Source organism: Xenopus laevis, chromosome 1S (assembly GCF_017654675.1).
Source record: "Xenopus laevis strain J_2021 chromosome 1S, Xenopus_laevis_v10.1, whole genome shotgun sequence".
Taxonomy (NCBI): domain Eukaryota; kingdom Metazoa; phylum Chordata; class Amphibia; order Anura; family Pipidae; genus Xenopus; species Xenopus laevis.
Genome location: NC_054372.1, coordinates 31,125,179 through 31,145,125, shown reverse-complemented (window position 1 = coordinate 31,145,125; position 19,947 = coordinate 31,125,179). Strand labels below are relative to the sequence as shown.

The 19,947-nt window shown below is 36.7% G+C and overlaps 1 protein-coding gene across 1 annotated transcript in view; it reads right to left on the bottom strand.

The window, feature by feature from the left end:
* LOC108706602 (tumor suppressor candidate 3) overlaps nt 1-19,947 on the bottom strand; it is a 107,313-nt gene that overhangs the window by 48,113 nt on the left and 39,253 nt on the right. The window contains exon 2 of the mRNA XM_041579489.1: nt 7,139-7,308. Within this exon, the coding sequence (XP_041435423.1) occupies nt 7,139-7,308 (170 nt within the window). The remainder of the gene's footprint in view (nt 1-7,138; nt 7,309-19,947) is intronic.

The following is a 19,947-nucleotide window of genomic DNA, read 5'->3' as shown; positions in this document are numbered from 1 at the left end:
ACAAGCAAAGCAAGCTGTTGCCAGTGAGGAAACCTGGAATAAACTTTTCCCCTTTTCTTCAGATTTGTTTGAAGGACAAGGTAAGCCTGGTAAGACCAAAAGGGAAAAGAGACTTTTAAAGGCTCAGTGGAAAGCAGAACACAATGAGCCCAAAAGAGACTTTCTTGCTACAGTCAATTGGGACATTGATATTGAAAAGGCTCAGAGAAAAGACAGCAGTTTGTTGCCATTATTTAAAAAGGTTGTAAGTAATTCTGAAATACCTGATGAACAGCCTTGCTATGTTTTGCAAAATTGTATCCTTATAAGGGTAAGACAAAACAAAAAATTGGGGGTAATACAAGAACAAGTAGTGGTTCCCAAAATGTTTAGGGAGGAAATAATTCGTTTGGCCCATGAAACACCATGGTCTGGTCATATGGGTAGAGAGAAAACCCTGAATAGGATCTTATACAGATTTTTTTGGCCAGGTATTCATCAGCAAGTAGCTGAATACTGCAGTTCTTGTCCTGTATGCCAGAAAACTGCACCTGTTAAGCCAAGTGACAAAGCTCCCTTGATCCCAATACCAGTTGTGGGGAAAGTATTTGAAAGGGTAGCAATGGATATAGTTGGCCCTTTAGAAAAAAGTAGTAAGGGTAATCAGTATATACTTGTTGTTTGTGATTATGCAACAAGATACCCCGAGGCCATACCACTAAGAAACATTACAGCAAAATCTGTGGCAGATGCCCTAATTAAAATATTCAGCTCTCTTGGTATTCCCCGAGAAATCTTAACAGATCAGGGAACAAATTTTACCTCAAGTCTTTTAAAAGAGCTGTATGTACTACTTGGAGTAAAAGCACTGAGAACTGCTCCTTATCATCCCCAAACTGATGGTTTAGTAGAGAGGATGAACCAAACCTTAAAGCGTATGCTTAAAAAGTTTGTGGAGGATGATCCAAAACACTGGGATAGATGGTTACCCTATCTTCTTTTTGCCTATAGAGAGGTACCGCAAGCCTCTACTGGTTATTCACCTTTTGAATTACTTTATGGAAGACAACCTAGGGGTATCCTTGATGTAATTCATGAAAACTGGGTAAGTGATGAACATAGTCCTCAGAGTGTCATTGACTACATTGATTGTATGAGACAGAAATTGTGCAAAATGTCAGAAATGGCACAGCAAAATTTAGTTGAGGCTCAGTCCAATCAAAGTACCTGGTATAATAAACGTTCAAGGGAACAAACATTTAAATCTGGTGAAAAAGTCCTACTTTTACTTCCCAGTCAGCAGAATAAACTAATGGCTCGTTGGCAGGGTCCCTTTCAGATTTCGAGACAAGTGGGTCCTGTAGATTATGAAATTCAGATTCCAGGTAGAAGGAACAAAAAGATTTATCATGTAAATCTCCTAAGAAAGTGGAAGGAGAGGAAAGAAAATACTTCTTTGATGGTGTTGCAGGAATGTTCACCTGATATGGCTGAAGAAGCATATCAGAGACTGGACAGAGAAAGTTCTGAAGCCTGTAAGATTAATATATCTTCTGTGCTAACTTTAGATCAACAAACAGAACTGGGCAAGTTATTAGACAAGTACAATTGTATTTTTGTGACAACACCAGGTAGAACTAATCTTATTGAGCATGTCATTGATATAGGTGATGCAAAACCTATTCGTCAGCAACCCTATAGGATGCCTGAAAAATACAAACAAATTATAAAGCAAGAAGTAATGCAGATGTTAGAGCTTGGTGTAATTGAACCTTCTGTAAGTAATTGGTGTTCACCAGTAGTACTGGTTCCAAAAAAAGATAGTTCTATTCGTTTTTGTGTTGATTTCAGGAAAATCAATCTCATATCTAAATTTGACTCATACCCAATGCCACGCATTGATGAGTTAATTGACCAGCTGGGTGGAGCTAAATTTATCTCTACCATTGACCTGTCAAAGGGTTATTGGCAAATACCCTTAGATCCAGAGTCACGAGAGAAAACAGCATTTGCAACTAGCCAGGGACTCTTTCAGTTTGTAACCATGCCATTTGGTCTCCATGGGGCGCCTGCTACTTTTCAGCGCCTTATGGACCGCATCCTAAGAGGGCATGATTCATACTGTTCTGCTTATTTAGATGATGTGGTGATATTTAGCCCAGATTGGCAAAGTCATCTGCGACATCTAGATACTGTTGTGTCTCTTATAAAATCTGCTGGTCTTACAATTAACCCGAAAAAGTGTGCTCTAGGTTTTACAGAAACTAGATATTTAGGTTATATTCTAGGAAATGGCAAGGTAAAAGCTGACAAAAGCAAAATTAAAGCCATTGCTGAGATTCTTCCACCAAAAACAAAGAAAGAGGTACGTTCTTTCCTAGGTTTGGTTGGATATTATCGGAGGTTCCTGCCAAATTTCTCTGAAATTGCTGCTCCATTGACTGATCTCACTAAAAAGAATTGCAAAGACCAAGTTATATGGAATCCACAATGTGAAGTAGCTTTTCAGAAGCTTAAAGACATGTTATGTACTGAACCAGTTCTTAAAAGTCCTAATTTTGATTACAGATTTATAGTACAAACTGATGCATCTGAGAAAGGTTTAGGTGCTGTACTGAGTCAAGAAATTGATGGAGAGGAGCATCCTGTGCTCTACATAAGCCGAAAACTATTCCCTAGAGAAACTAGGTATAGTGTCATTGAAAAAGAATGTTTAGCAATAAAGTGGGCACTAGAGTCATTAAGATGTTACCTACTGGGTCAAGAGTTTTCCTTAGTGACTGATCACCACCCACTTATATGGATTAACAGAATGAAAGATAAAAATGCAAGAGTTACAAGATGGTACCTTGCAATCCAACCATTTAGATTTACAGTTCACCACCGGCCGGGTAGTCAACATCACAATGCTGACTATTTATCTAGATATGGTGCAGGAACTGAAAAGGAAGAATAATTCTGTCTTTGAGGAAACTCATGTTTATGTGAGTACTGATAAGGTTTTTTTGATTATTTCTGAAGAAGGTACCCTTCTTCTTAAGGAGGGGGATATGTGATGGGGTGAATTTAGTTTTTTATTGTTTGTTAATGCTAATTTGTTTTGCTGGCCAGTAATCTGTGTAAATAGCTATGTGTATAATTTATGTAAATACTTTGGGTGTTATTTAGCTTTGGTTAACAAACTGAGGCCTACTTTGTTTAAAGCATGTGACTCAGCTGTGTTCAGAGTATATGTAAATGGTGCTAAAACAATTGTAGATTGAAAGCTGTTTTTGCTTTATGTTAAAACACAAGTGTGCATGGAAAGCTTTACTTTTTATATATAAATGAAATTTATTGTACAAAGCACTTACCTACAGCTCTCAGAGAAGCCACTTCCTAAAGGGGTGGGCAGCCTCTCAGAATGAATATTTATAGGGTAGATGCTGATCACATGGTGTCAGCATAGAGCAGTCTGGAAGCTATAAAAGCTGCAGACTGAAATCATTGGGGGGTGTCAAGCCTTTGTGAGAGGTTGTTCTGGAGCTCAGGAATGTGTGTTTGCAGGGTTACTGCTGACCTCCTGCTGGTGAAAAGTGCATACTGCAGCTTTGCACATTGTTTTCTTCATGTGCATGAAAAATAAAGCACAAACTTTCCACTGAAGATCTGCCTGGCTACTGTACTTACATGCGCCCAGTGACACACACCCACTGTGAATATGACTCTGCACTGTGCGACACAATAAAGCCGGAATGATATTAAAATCAGCGTTTTCTTCACTGAATGGCCAGCGCTGCAAGCGCACCTATAATGTAGGTGCTCTTCTCTATTGACACATCTATAAAGTATTCTGCTGTACAGTGCTGTTTACATGAGTAAATAAAAATATACATACTCATTCTAATTTAAATTTAACATCTACATAATGATAATTACAAAATACTATGTATCAGGTCTGGACTGAGAGTCAAAATAGGTCCTGACATTTCAAGTACACAGAGGCTCAGACAGCCCTCCACCATCCCAATAAATAGTGAGTTTCTATGGCTAGTGATGAGCGAATAAATTTGCCAGGCTTAAATTCATGCCGAATTTTCCCAACCAGTGAATACATTCGCAAAAAAAATCTGCCACGTCAAAATTTTGGCACGCGTCAGAATAGTTGTAGCGCTTCAAAATTATTTGCACGCCCATTGACTTTAATGCAATTGGACAAAATAGGTGAGCGTATAAAAATTGTCGCGAGCGTCAAAATTGTCGTGGGCCCATTGACGCCCATTGACTTCAATGTGTTTCGCAAATTTTTCACCATCCATTTCACGAATTTCGCAGTAGATTCGCAAATCACTATCTATTGCATCTTACAGCAGCCCCTCTGCCATTTGCCAGAACCCACAGATTGCCAGTCCGGGCCTGCTATGTGCGTTTGATTCTCAGTATAATATACACTACACACTACTAAAATGTAGCTCAAAATAGCCATTTAACTATTAACAGCAGTGATTGCAGGTATACTGAAGAGGGCAGTAATGTAACATCATTAGTTATCAATATATATATAGGCCGTGTGAGAGTTTTTCTTACCCTAACCATTTTGTTATGTGAAATACATGTCAAATATTTTTCATTTAGATACTATGAATTTGAGATTCTTCCACATGATTTCCTTTTGCTTTTACAAGAATTTGAAAAATTAGAATTCCAAACCTAAAACCAACTATTGTATTACTACCATGTTTTATAATGTGCAGTGAAATGTTCATACATGTGTACAGTTATTAACAACATACAACATAAAGACAATTTGATTAGGTGACCGAAAATGATTGTGTCTGTGTGCCTCCTAATACCAATCACCAAAAAAGTCATGACTCAACCGTAAATTTAGGGAGAGTAAATACACAGATCTTGACGTTTAAACCACCTGAAAAAAGTAAAGTCTACGGAACTGGTGGTCAAATGTAATGATTTACACATTGCCTGTTCCTGCTGATAATATTTTCAGTTTTATCGGATACTTAGGGGCAGATTTATCAAGGGTCGAAGTGAATTTGAGGAAATTTTCGAAGTAAAAAAATTCGAAATTCACAGTAATTTTTTGGATACTTCGACCATCGAATAGGATACTACGACTTCAATTTCGAATTCGATTCAAAGTAAATTAGTTCAAATATACAAGCATTCGATAATCGAAGTACTGTCTCTTTATAAAAACTTTAACTTCAATACTTCGCCAAATTAAACCTGCCGAAGTGCTATGTTAGCCTATGGGGACCTTGTACAGTTTTTTTGAAGTCAAAGTAAAATAGTTTGATCGTACGTTAAAATCGTTCGAATCGTTCGATTCAAAGTATTTAATTGTTTGATCGAACGATTTTACTTCGACCGCAGAATACACAAATTTGATGAAAAAAGTTCGAATTCGATATTCCATTTCGAAGTATTTTAATTCGATGGTCGAATTTCGAAGTATTTTTTACTTCGAAATTCAACCCTGATAAATCTGCCCCATAAGCTTGACAAGTGCAGGATATAAACATGAAATCTGAAATCCTTGAATATTACCATATCCATTAACTAATAAAATATTTTTATACCTTTAATCTTTTCAGGCCATTTAGCTTTTCACAGCACTCTGTTTTCCAAAGAATTCAATAATTTATTTCAATCTCTGTAGGAGACACTGTGAGATTGAAATAAATTATTGAATTCTTTGGAAAACGGAGTGCTGGTCCTTTCTACAATTCTATATATATATATATATATATAACAACCAAAGGGGTCGGTGCACACAGAGCACAAAATGGATGCCTAGGTGCTGGAGCAATTAAACATAAAATGGAGATAACAAGCAGAGCCCGCACACACAGGACTTGAGTGAAGAAAAATTATTTTCGTTTATTCAACGTTTCGGCCCAGTCACATGAGCCGTCTTCAGGATATATATATATATATATATAGTGAATAAAGTACCCCCACTTGTAAAATATAAGGATATTATAAGTTACCGAGGAGTTTCATGACCATATAAAAGTACGAGGCCGAAGGCCGAGTGTTTTTATACAGGTCATGGAACTCCGACGTAACTTCTAATATCCTCATATTTTGCAACTGAGGGTACTTTATTTATTATAATACACAAGTTTCGGTGAGTCTTGTGACAGAAATGACATCAGAATTCACCATTTACAGTATAACTGATGACAGCAGAACTCACCGTTTATAAGGATATCATTTACAAGATATTCATGGCTTTTGTGTATTATATATATATATATATATATATATATATATATATATATATATATATATATATATATATATATATAGTGAATAAAGTACCCCCTCTTGTAAAATATAAGGATATTATAAGTTACCAAGGAGTTTCATGACCATATAAAAACACGAGGCCGAAGGCCGAGTGCTTTTATACAGGTCATGGAACTCCGACGTAACTTCTAATATCCTCATATTTTGCAACTGGGGGTACTTTATTTATTATAATACACAAATTTCAGTGAGTCATGTGATAGAAATGACATCAGAACTCACCGTTTATAACTGATGACATCAGAACTCACTGTTTACAAGGATATAAGATATTCATAGCTTTTGTTTATTATATATATATATATATAATAATATATATTGTAGGATCCCTACCTGGGTGCAGTCCACGCTGTGATACCTCTTGTACCAAACAATATCACCCTCTGGCTTAATACTATGTTGAGAGTTAGATGTTTCTTTTTTTCTTTACACTACTGTTTCTTTTTACATGTGTACAATTTGAATATTGGCCACTATGTGAGAATCCACTTTGATTTACAATAATGTTTCTTTTCACACGTCAACTTTATTGCTTAAATTTAAGCACTAGTCACTATGTGAGAATCCACTTTGGATTATGATCTTTTAATATATGTACGTTACCACAGGAGAGGGGTGTTGTTTGTAATGAATCGTCACAATTTCCCACAAGTAACAGCGGATTCCCACCAAACCCTCTCTCTCTTCCTCTCTCTCTTACTGTCTCTTACTCTCTCTATCTATCTATATTTGTGATATATATTTATTTGTGATATACAGTATAGACATACTGTTAGATAGACAGATTATAAGAAGCCTTATAAACCTTTTCAAAATAGAGAGATCCTGTATATACTAAACCACTTGCCTGCATACAGAGCATTGTCTCTGAGGCTGAAGGGCAGTGAACATCACTATCACGGAGTAATTACGGGGTGGTGCTTTCACAAATCTTCTGAATTTGTCTCCATTCATACGGACGACTGAGCGGCGAGAACTCCATTCCATCATCTGCTCGACTTTTTCACTTAATAGGTTCTAGAGAAACAAAACGGCATATTTTGAAAGTGAGCAATACATTTAAAATTTGTACTAAAAGTAGCTTTAGGCTTAAATTGCAGAAGTACAGTTTCTTGACTCACATCAGGTACATAAGGGAACAAATATACAAATACAAAATAGATTTTTTTTTGTTGAACTGTAAATATGTTCCTAAAATGACTTTTATATATAATTGTGTTTAATAGAAAACATCTAGAAAATCATTTTTTTTTCATATTCAACTGAAGCAAATGTTTTCAGGTGGACCAAGTTAGTTCAATGCAATGTTCATTTATGGGGTGTTAGGGTTCAGATCTGGCATCCAACACCTCATGGCACTGAATGATGTTAAAAGCTCAAATCACTTATGAAGTGACACATTGATATGCTTTATCCTATGAGGATCAGTATGCTCTTATCTTATTCTTTTACATAATAACTTGACTTTTCTTTCCTCAAGTAAGTTCACATCGTCCTATTATGGATTACAAAAACAATAAAAACCTTAAGCTTGCGTCCAACCTTTACTGTTTGGCAACACCTGGTTAAGGTAATGACATTTTTTCCCTTTACAACCAAACATTATACTTTGTTTTCCCAATTGCCTTGAAATCTTTTTAGCTGTCAATAAGCCAATAATGCAAAGACATAAATGTTGTACAGTCCAAAGCAACCACAGCCTTATAACAAGGAAGATACATTCTTTCAAAGATGCCCCTGTAGCTATCCATCTTCTTTCTTTTCTGCTGATTCACTACACATGCTCTGTGCTTCTGTCACTTACTGAGCTTAGGGTCCAATGCACAATATATATACTGTATACAGTGAGTATATATATATATATATATATATATATATATATATATATATATATATATATATATATATATATATATATATATATATATGAAAAAACTGTACATATATTTATACTATATTAATACTATAAGGGGCAGATTTATCAAAGGTTGAATTTTCGAGGTGATGGGAGTAACTCCCATCAACTCGAAATTCGAATAAAAAAAGACCTGGATCGAACTTTATTAAAAGATTTTAACTTTGGGTGAACAGGCTGTATTCGAATCGAAGTTTTACCGCATTCGATCAAATTCGAATTGAAGTATTTGCCCCAAAAAACTTTTTCAAAGTCCACCAAATGACTCCAAATAGGTTCTAGGAGGTCCCGATAGGCTAAAACAGCAATTCAGCAGGTTTTAGATGGTGAATAGTCAAAGTAAAAGTTTTAAAGAGACAATACATGATAAATTTCAATATTCAAATCGATTTTCAAATTCAAATAGAATTTTAGAAAGTCGATAATCGAAGTACACTAAAAATAGAATTTTTAAATTCGAATTTTCACTTTGGCCCTTGATAAATCTGCCCCAAAATGTCACAATATAAGGTCAATCAGTAAATAATTTGGATTATTGGTATATTGCAGCTCAGAAATCAACATAATTAAAATCAGAATTTAATAATCATCCCTGTAGCATCAGTTTATATGACAGGCACACCTCATTTTCTATTTGATTTGTGACAACCCCTAAGTTTAGCTTCTCAACATCTGCTCAAAGCCCACTGAGCATGTGAGTGTCGCCAGTGTTGGACTGGGACACCAGGGGCCCACCTGAAAACCTTACACCAGGGGCCCACCAAGAAAATTTAGACCAGGGGCCCACTTTCAGTACTATTATTCTTCCTCTCCTCACTCAACCTCTATTCTCCTAGTCTCTTTAGTTATACATACTATAACCTATTATTCCATCTATTTAGCCTCTTTGTTTTATTTGGCCATGAAATAGGTCAAATGTTTTGAGGAGTTTTCCTGGTATCCCGGTGGGCCAGTCCAACACTGAGTGTCGCAGACACTTCTAATTCAAGATGGGAAACAACTCTGAAGGCCTGAATCATTACTACTATAGAGATGCTAAATGTACTGACTGGTTCAATATATGAAATATGGCATATCTAGACATATTCATTTTTTTGTTTTAGTTCTCCTTTGAAGTTTCTCATCCATTCTGCTCTGCGTTCTATACCATACATGCCCTCTGTACAAATTATAGTAAACAGTCACATCAGGTAAACATGACCATGCACACTAATTTTATGGTGGACTGTGGACAAACAATCAATGCTGTAAGCCTCATCAACAAATGTCTTCATGTGTCAGAGATGTCTCATAAAAACGACATATGATGAAGAACATACATTACTACAAGCGGTGTGGCTCTGTCGAATTGGGTTAAAGATCTATCATCTATTCTAGAGATATTACCTAGAATGCTTCAGGAATTTTCAAGGATTTTTATATGAAGCACCATGTCTTAAGGCTGCTAAAATATGTTGAATTATAAATAATTAGGATGTTTTTCTAATGGATATAGCTTTATGAGGGTTTAGTTAACTTCAACTGCAAGGTATTGTATTATTTTTTAAGAGGAAAAAGCAAGTGTGTTTTAATAGAACTCTATGGAACATGCCATTGCTTTTTGAATTATTTAACATTTTCCTATTACACAGTCAGTCTGTATTTTGGCTGCCAGGGCCAGAGACACTAACAAGTAGATAGCATTTTTAGCTGCAGTTTGGAAATAGGATAAATAGAAAATGTTGCTTAGAATAGGTCCATCTTAAACATACTAAAAGAAGGTAATCTCTTTTAAAAGTGAGGTGGTGTGAATGCTCAGGCAGGACATACACAAATGTGCAATACACTATCGGGGGAATGTAATAAAAATCCATAATGGAAAAACTAAAAGAAATGCGAAAAGTTATGCCTTTGCCCTAACAAACTTTGCTTTGCGCCAATTTAATATAGCTTTTGCAAACCCGGAAAACTCTTTAGCGACCACTTCAGATAGTGGAAGAAAGTTTTGGGGAATTTTATAGTTTGCGCTAGTGCACGGTAAATATAATAAAACTTCTTACTGAAAAAGTCATTATGTTTGCTCCAAAAGATTACAACAACTTCAAGCACTTAAGAGTGCGTAATTCAAATTTGCAATGTGCAATTAAAATTCTCAATTCAATAACAGTTTAAAGAATGTGGATTTTTATTCGTATTGGTGCAAATAGTTTTTCTATTTGAAACCTTAATTACATTCTGCCGTAAAACTCCTAAACCCCTGAAATTGGAGCACAACTGATATCTAACCTGCAAAGAAAACAAGAAATACCATATATACTCGAGTATAAGCCGTCCCGAGTATAAGCCGAGGTACCTAATTTTACCTCCAAAAACTGGAAAAGCTTATTGACTCGAGTATAAGCCTAGGGTGAGAATTGGTAAGTTTCAATCAAAAAATTAAGGGTTTCTGCTCCCATTGGAGGTGCCGGCCTCTCGTTTGTGGATGCCGGCGACCATTCTTGGATGCCGGCGAATATTCTTGGAGACTATTCTTGGACGCCGGCGACTATTCTTGGATGCCGGCGACTATTCTTGGGCGCCGGCAACTATTCTTAGGCGCCGGCGACCGTTTTTGCGCTTGACCCGAGTATAAGCCGAGGTAGAGTTTTTCAGCATATTTTGGGGGCTGAAAAACTCGGCTTATACTCGAGTATATACGGTATCTGCAACTAGTATCTATCAAAGAACAACTTTTATGAATGTTATTTTTTAGTTATTGATATTTAAGAAAGCCTTTGGAGTTATAACATTCAATTAAATATTGGGTATCATTATCATTTTGTTAAAGTCCTGCCCCCTTCCCTAGTAGCTCATTTCTTTTGCACTGCTTCTGAGACTGTGCCAGATTTCGCTCAAGCAGAGATCCCATTGCCCATAAAAAGAGATATCATAAAACAATGACAACATAGATATTGCACTGTACAAAGGACAATTCTGTATTGTATAATAATTCTTAAACAACACAGAACAAATGTAAGCAGAAGGTCTGAACACTGCAAAGCATCAAAGTTAATTTCCTGTAATTTTATCTGAATAGAGTCTATAAAATATTCAAGTCAATCACTTCAGCTTGTTTACATGACAAAAAGCAACAGGCTAACAAGCTGAATGTGCAACATCTCATGGAGCGGAGCAGCGGGAAACAAACTGATTTGAGATACTGAACACTAATTAATCAGCTTTAGAACAAAATACACTTTAACAACATTTATTTATGGTTACATTTCATTTTTTAAGTTTTCAAATTATTCAGTACCAAAGCAAACTATGTAGAAATATATATGGTTTTACACACACATACATTAACAATTTAAATATAGTTATAATTTTTTCAACCATGGAATATTAAGTTACGTTAAGGGTTTTTTTAATCAATATCCAAATGTTTCTGATTTTTTTAAATAAAAAAAGGCAGACCAAACTAGGATCCACGATTTGCCCTTATCACAAAATATTTGGATTATCATACGAAGTCCAGCACAGACAATAATAACTACAAATTGAAATAGGCCTCTGCAATTGACTTTTACAGGACCTCACCGTATTGTTTGTAGAGTAGGCACTTAGAGCAATCCTCCAGGCAGTTGTTATAAAAATTGGTCTTTTATTGAGCTACAGGTGTGGATAACAGCCTTACTCAATTCGTGTTCTCACAACAGTTAGGGGCAGATTTATGAAGGGTCGAATTTCTAGGGTTAAAAAACCCTCTAATTCGACCATTGAAGTAAAATCCTTCGAATTCGAAAATCGAATTCGAAGGATTTTAGCACAAAAGATTTGATCGAACGATCGAATAAAAATCGTTCGATCGAATGATAAAATCCTTCGAACGATTCGAACGGTTTTAAGCGATCGATCGAATGATTTTTATTCGATCAAAAAAACTTAGAAAAGTGGTCTGGAAGGTCCCCATAGGCTAACATTGCACTTTGGTAGCTTTAATGTGGCGAAGTATGAAGTCGAGTTTTTTTTTTTAAAGAGACAGTACTTCGATTATCGAATGGTCGAACAGTCAAACGATTTTTACTTCGAATAGTTCGGATCATTCGATTTGATCGAATTCGATCGAATTTAACCTATTCGATGGTCGAAGTACCCAAAAAAATACTTTGAAATTCGAATATTTTTGCATTCGAACTATTCACTCGAGCTTAGTAAATCTGCCCCATAATCATTCTACAGGACCTCGACCGATTGCAGATGGAGTATTATCAGATTTGGACTTTTTGCAGCCACGGGTATAATAAATCTCGGAAAAAAAAATTTCCACTAAAAAGTTTTTTTCCACTAAAAATTTGGATTCTATAGTAAACAACTCCTGTTTTTGGAGTTTTTATCATTCAGACTTTAATAAATGACCCCTTAAGTATACATACATATGGTTTACAAAGTCAAAATTCAAACAAGAACACACATGTGCACATACATTACATTACAAGTGATTCGCTCCATCAGCTGTTTATTTGCCATATATATCCCTGAACAACAAGTTCTTATATAACTAGAATATGGTAGAAATACATAGCGCTAAAAATCTTGCACATGAAGAATGGTTTTAAAAAGCATTTATAAAGGGTAAAAACCATGGAAAAGGGCTACTGTAAAATTATGCAGCTGTCGAGGTCAGTTTTAGAATTTTTTGGAAGCTTTTTTCAGTTGCAAGTAAACAAGGATTTCAAGGTTTTCATATTCTTTTTCAGATTTGTTTGTGCTTTTTATATTCTTTTAATAAATAGGTAGACATTCATGCTTTTTTCAAAATGTCAAAAAGCTCTAAAAATACACAAATTTGAATTTTCTATGTGTGAATTTTTTTGTGCATTTTATTGTTTAACAATAGCCACCAGCTTGTCTGAATATTAAAACAAGATGTCCATAATGCAGTACCTATTATATAGTTTGCAAGAACAGGTTATTGCATTACAAACTGGCTTGACTGGGCTGCTTAAAAAATCATTATTGCAATCAATAGATGTGACAGGCTTGATGAGAACTAGACTTCACAAATCATTTCCCTCGATGGCTCATATACAAGTAATTCTGTGATACAACTGACCCTGACAATCGGTAAGTCAAAAAAGAACATTGTCGCAGCCTATTAAAATGTTCACACTTCTATATGTGTAAAAATTCAAAGCATTCACAAATTCTGTAAAAGTTAAACTTCTCGTGAAACTTACAGTAAACTTTTAAAGTCTGTTAAATGCTGTGCTATTTATACAAAATAACTTTTTTAAACAAATAGAAAGCATTATGGGAAAATACAATGGCTATTAAAAGTCAAAGAACTTTCACCAAACAACATATGCCTAAACCAATCATTAAATATTCTACAGATTCATATGTAATACACAATGTTGTATTTTTCCTGATATCACAAGGGGCCCTCTTTATCAAACATTATAAAAATATGGCAATCAAATACACCATGCACCAATATTTAGGGGCCTATTTATGAAGGCTCAAAATGTTTCTGGTCAAATTTTTAAGGGAAAATTTTGAATTTTAAGAGTAAAAAAACTTGAATTTTTCAAATGTATTATGCTCCAAAGATGGTAAAAATTTAAATTTGAATCCGAAAATACTCCAGCTAAAACCTGTCAAAGTTATGTAAAAGTCGATTACAGATGGTCTCCTTTACAATTGGAAAATTTAATTTGCCTTCATGACTGTTGAGGGTTTAGGGCTGTGTGATACTAGTTTTTGTTCGATAATCCAATAAATTTGTTTTTTGTTTGATAATCCGATAAATTTGAATTTTTCAGGAGACAATTAGAAAAAGGCACAATTCGAATTGTATCACGACTTTGTCAAGATTTTTCCTGCACTTATGATTTTTGATCCAAATTTTTAGTAAATTAAGACAGTTGGGAATTAGGATGAATTTAAATTTTTAATATGGGAAAAAAAATCTATTACAGATGGTCCCTTTTACAATTGGAAAATGTAATTTGCCTTCATGACTGTTGAGGGTTTAGGGCTGTGTGACACTGGTTTTTGTTCGATAATCCGATAAATTTGTTTTTTGTTTGATAATCCGATAAATTTGAGTTTTTCAGGAGACAATTAGAAAAAGGCACAATTCAAATTGTATCACAACTTTGTCAAGATTTTTCCTGCACGTATGATTTTCGATTCAAATTTTTAGTAAATTATGCCAGTTGGTAATTAGGATGAATTTTAATTTTTACTATGGGAAAAAATGTGAGTTTTAATAAATACCCCCTTAAAATACAGCTCATTTATCATGCCATGTGTGTTACATTCCTACTAAAAAATTTTCTGTGTAAAATTACAACATAAAAAGAGCAGTCCTGCAAAATACAGTGATCCATGGCTGCTTTTTTAAAATCTACCGTCCCTCTGAATTTTACCCATTATAATAAACGGGATATGTCATAAATAAATGTTGGAAAATAAAGGCATTAGATGTGGTGACTAGAATACAATACAATACAAAATACAAACCTTTGTTTTTGAGCCATTGAGTTTTTTTAACATCTCCCCCCCCCATAGATTACTATTAAAAAAAAAAAAAAGAATACATGAAAAAGACTTTGGTAAGTCTTCATTTAGATATTTTAACAAAAAAGTTGTAGAGTGGCAACAAGATTGTTGCTGGTTATAGTATTTATGCCACATTAGTGCTAGACAAATTCAGTACATCAATTGATACTGTAAAAAGTAGGAAAAATTATTCTACTTGCAAAAAATATAGAAACACAAATACTTTTTCTTATTGGTTGCTTCTGGCTACTAGACCTGGTGCAAACTCAGCCTCTTTTATTACAAACAATCAAACTTTGTGTCCTGTCAACAGGTGACACACCACAAATAATTGACTAAATATCCACAATAATGTACATGCAGAATAATTTATATTAGCCATTATTTATATAATGCCAGGACAATTCCACAGTTCTTTACAGAGATTGTACATTCTTCATATTAGTCCTTCCCCCAGAGAAACATATTGTACAGGCTTAAGCTGGTCATACATTTACCAATACCTCAGGACAAACAATCACATTTTAAGGATGATAAATATCTGGCTAATTTTTGACCAAATATCTTTCATGAAGATCCAATCAGAGGTCCCCATAAACAGGCTAATAAACTAACTTGGTCTGGAAGGATGGATTTGGCCTGTGTATGCTCACCTATCACATATACACACTGATTACATTTATAAGAAGCCAATTCATCAGGACAATTAACCTTTCCATATGATTTGAGAGTGTGAGATGAAGCCAGAATACTTGGAAGGAACCCATGCAGGCATTGGAAGAACTTACAGTATTTTTGTAAATGATGGCCTGATTAGAATTTAGTTTACAGGCAAGGCAGATGGGGTCATATAAAATGCCTTGTAGTGCTCACAGAGCACTGTGCACTGAGCGCCCGATGTGCACCTATGTGTTTAACTGCACCTGACCCTAACTAATACAGCGATGACTAATATAACTGCAGTGATTTTTTGCACTATGCACACTTCATGGTGCATTGTAAATTAACCCTATCACATGTAACCACCGCACCACCATGCTACCATATAAGGTTCTCTGTTGGTGTTGTTAGAAATGAAGCGCTATAGTAAATTGAGTGCACCATTCTCTACGATAAGCTTCACCCCAATATTGTGCTCCAAACGAGACCTTAATTATACAGGGGTTAAGCCCTCGCAACAGTGTGGATGCATTGTGTAGTATGACTGTAACTTTGTGCAGTATACAATAATTGGAGCCAGTGGTTCTTATAACTTAACCAGAGAATATATTTATTGAACAGGATAATCCACAAAGGGGTGGACAGGAAGAGCAAGCGGGATCATAGAGCAACAGTGGATAGGCATATACTCACAACACCTTTGGTCAGTATCAGTCCCTGCAGGCAAGAGAACATATGCAGCAGCATCAGCCTTTTCCCTAAGTGGAACCTGAAGGGAATCTCTACATCCCTAGGTCTGTACACTTAAAAGGGGCAGATTTATCAAGGGTCGAATTTCGAAGTAATGGAAGTTTTTTTTTAACTCCCATAACTTCGAAATTCGAATAAAAAAAGACCAACCAAAATTTATTAAAAAAAATCAAAGCTATTTTGGCTGGGGTATAGGATATATCATTTGTAAGATTGTAAGTAAGATTGAATTAGATCAAATTCGTTTTGAAGTATTTAAAAAAAATAGTGATAAAATTCTAAATTTTTTCAAATTCGAATAGAATTTGGACTATTTCCTTGTTGAACTACACAAAAATTTACTTCGAATTTTCACTTTGACCCTTGATAAATCTACCCATTAGTCCCTACTTCTGAACAATTAATACCCGGGATCCTAATCCCACTCACAATCCTCGGAGGAGCCTCAAGATGCTCAGCTAAATAGCATGACTGTCACTCTTAGAGTGACCTCTTAAGGTGAGTAGCCTATCCTTACTAGACCTGACTTGTCTAGGTTCCACTTTACCCTGCCTTCCTACTCAGGCCAGGGATTGCACAAAATGGAACCTAAGCACATGGCTGCCCAGGACTTTATACTTTAGCATAGTTCCATATACTAGTTGAACTGCAGGTGGCATAATAAGCAGGATAAGGAAACAGGCCCCCCTCCTAACTGTATTTTAGGACTCAGTTAGGTGTCTATACACTAGGGGACTGCCTGCTAAATAATACTGGGAGACTAATTTACAGTCCCCTACAGAAAAATACTGCTTGGCAAAAGTATTCTAAAATAATTTAAACAGTTATTTGGAAAGCAGGCATATTGGCTGAGCAATAAGCTTACAAAGTGCCATTTGGGCAAGAGAATCCATGAAGAAATTAGTTAACACGTTTTATGAATGTAATTATGTCTCTTTAATAACAGCATGATTTGTTGCTCTAAAATCATTTTTCTTTGTAATGTCTCACAAAATTATGTCATGATATGTTATTAAATTGTTCTGCCACTGCAGATTGCTGATGTAAATTTATTTTCTAAGGATTCCAAATATATTCAGCGCAATACAAAAGCAGTCGAAGGAAATTCCATCACTGCTAATTCTTAGTTCAGTAATAAAAACAATTCTCAATTTACTGTATGTCTCTGGGAAGCAAAGTGTCACATTACATTAGTCACTGGAGTTGCATGTTTTGCTGATGCCGGCAGAAGCAGTCAGCACTGATTAAGCAACATATTGCAGAATGGCTTAGCAGCTGAGTGAGTATGCTAATTGCTGCATACTTAGTGATACAAATGCACATACAGGATTCCGGAATCAGATATTACACAATTAAAACAATATGTCTGAGGTATAAAAATCAGATGTTAATTTTTAGAGTTGTCTTTGAATGTGTTCCTAAGCCCTGTTGTTTTTTGTTTTTTAATGTGATATACAATGCTAGAAATGAACAATTTGCAAATGGCTGTGGCGTAATTACAGTGGAAGCAGGGGGGCAGGGACAGCTGGGTCTACTTCCTCTACAGACAACTACTGGCAAACTTTTGCATGCCCACTTTAGAAGCTGACAGGCACATACACATTGCTTATATATATATATATATATATATATATATATATATATATATATATATATATATATATATATATATATATATATATATATATGAGCCAAACTGTAAGGAACACCCGGCACCGCAGGCAAGATGGCGACACCCAGGGGGATGTGTGCCGCCCCGTCACGTTGCAGCATTTTCACACATGCTCGTCAAAACATGCGCACCGTCATGAAGGATGCGCGTCAAAAGATTGGTGATGCGTGACATCATCGTGCACGTTTTGGCACGAAAATCCCCCTTAAATCGACGCTAAAACTTCCTAATCTTGCTCGTTATAGGTTCTACTGTGTGTGTTCCTGGGTGTGCTATCTACTACATGATTTTGATTTCCTGATCCTGAACTACTGACTAAAATTCCTGCTGCCTGAACCAACCCTTGCCTGGACTTGACTTCACTAACTTCTTAACCCCTTGGATACCGCAAACTGTGTTTGGTGACTGCTGCTTCCTCCTTGGTCCATATTGTCAGGGAGCCGGGAACTCCCTCCAGGGAGGTTGTCAGGATCAAGGAGGAAGCCCTCTTGAGGGAGCAAGGTCGCGGTATCCGAAGGGTTAAGCAGAATCAGTAGTAGTGGTCACAGGCAGGAGTTAACGAGGGCAGGCAGATCAGAATCAAATATAAGAGTTCAGGCAGGGGGTCAGAACCAAGGTAGGAGCTAGAAACAGACTGGGAGCAGGATTCAGGCTGGGAGCTGGAAACAGGCTGGAAACAGGCTGGAATAAGGCTGGAATCAGGAATCAGGAAACACAAACAGGAACCCAGGATTAATGGCAGCAAATCCTATTCTTGGGCGCCGTCACAGTGTTTTGGGCGCCCTTTTATGATGAGATCCCGGCACCAGTGATGACATCATCATACAGCGACGCTGCAGCCATGTGTTCAGCATGGGCGCCGCCATCTTGGATCTTCACTGTGACCGCCGGGAATGTAAACAGTGCCGTCGGATATTTCTGGGTCGGGTACTTCTGGCAGTCCTGACAGTACCCCCTCCCCCACGGGGGGCCTCTGGACCACCAGGACAAGGCTTTTGGGGAAACCTGGCGTGGAAATCCCTCACAAGACGAGGAGCATGAACATCAGAGTGTCCTTCCCAGGAGCATTCTTCCTTCCACTTGATGAGGTACTGAAGAGAACCCCTGGAGATTCTGGAGTCAAGGATCTTTTCCACCTCATATTCTTGTTGACCATCCACAGAGATAGTAGGAGGGGGAGACTGGTCAATAGAAAAGCGGTTGGAGGTAGCGGGTTTCACCAAGGAGACATGAAACATGTTGGGGATTCGCATATCAGGGGGAAGCTGAAGTCTGACAGCCACAGGATTGATGATCTCCAAGATGGGAAATGGACCCACAAACTTCGGACCCAACTTGGGAGATGGCACCTTCAGATGAATGTTTCGGGAAGAAAGCCAAACTTTATCACCAACCTTGAAGAGAGGAGAGGACCTACGTCTCCGATCCACGAAGGTCTTGTGCACAAGAGCACTCTTCTCCAAATTAGACTTGGTTGCAGTGTGCTGTTCTCCTCATAGTTAATTGCTTACATTATTATCAATCCTTCTTATCTATGTTATTTTCTGTGCATTGTTGTACTGCTGCTTTCTGCTGGACAAAATTTGCATGCTGCACACCTCTGTTCTTGTTAGTAAAGTTTTTCCTCTCGGGGGCGTGGTTTTCTGCAGCTCAGTCCTTCTCACTTCCGGCAGCCATTTTCAGTGCCTCATTACTGTGTGACTGGACATTCAGACATTTTGGGCTTGTGAAGGCATCAGTTTTTGACCAGCAGTTAGCCTCAGGAAAGTCATATACAGGATAGTATTGATACCACTACTACAGAACAGTATTGTATCATCGTTTATTGCTGTATTCTGGATCAAATAAACTCAGGCTGATTTCATCCCTGTGTCTACGTTTGAATCCATCCAACCTGAGCGTCTGCCGGTCCGGTCTGCCCCACTGCTTGGATACGAAGGTAGGAAGTCACACAGCTACTGTTAGTTATACCTTCATTCGCCTTCATGTGGGAACAGAACAGTCAAAAACTGCCTTAATGCCCATACCCCGGCCACAGATTACCTCACAGTTCAGTACCACACTCAGGAATCTCCCTGGCAACAGGCCCATCTGCAGCCAATCTGCCCAGATACAGAGCACGTCACAGAAGCCA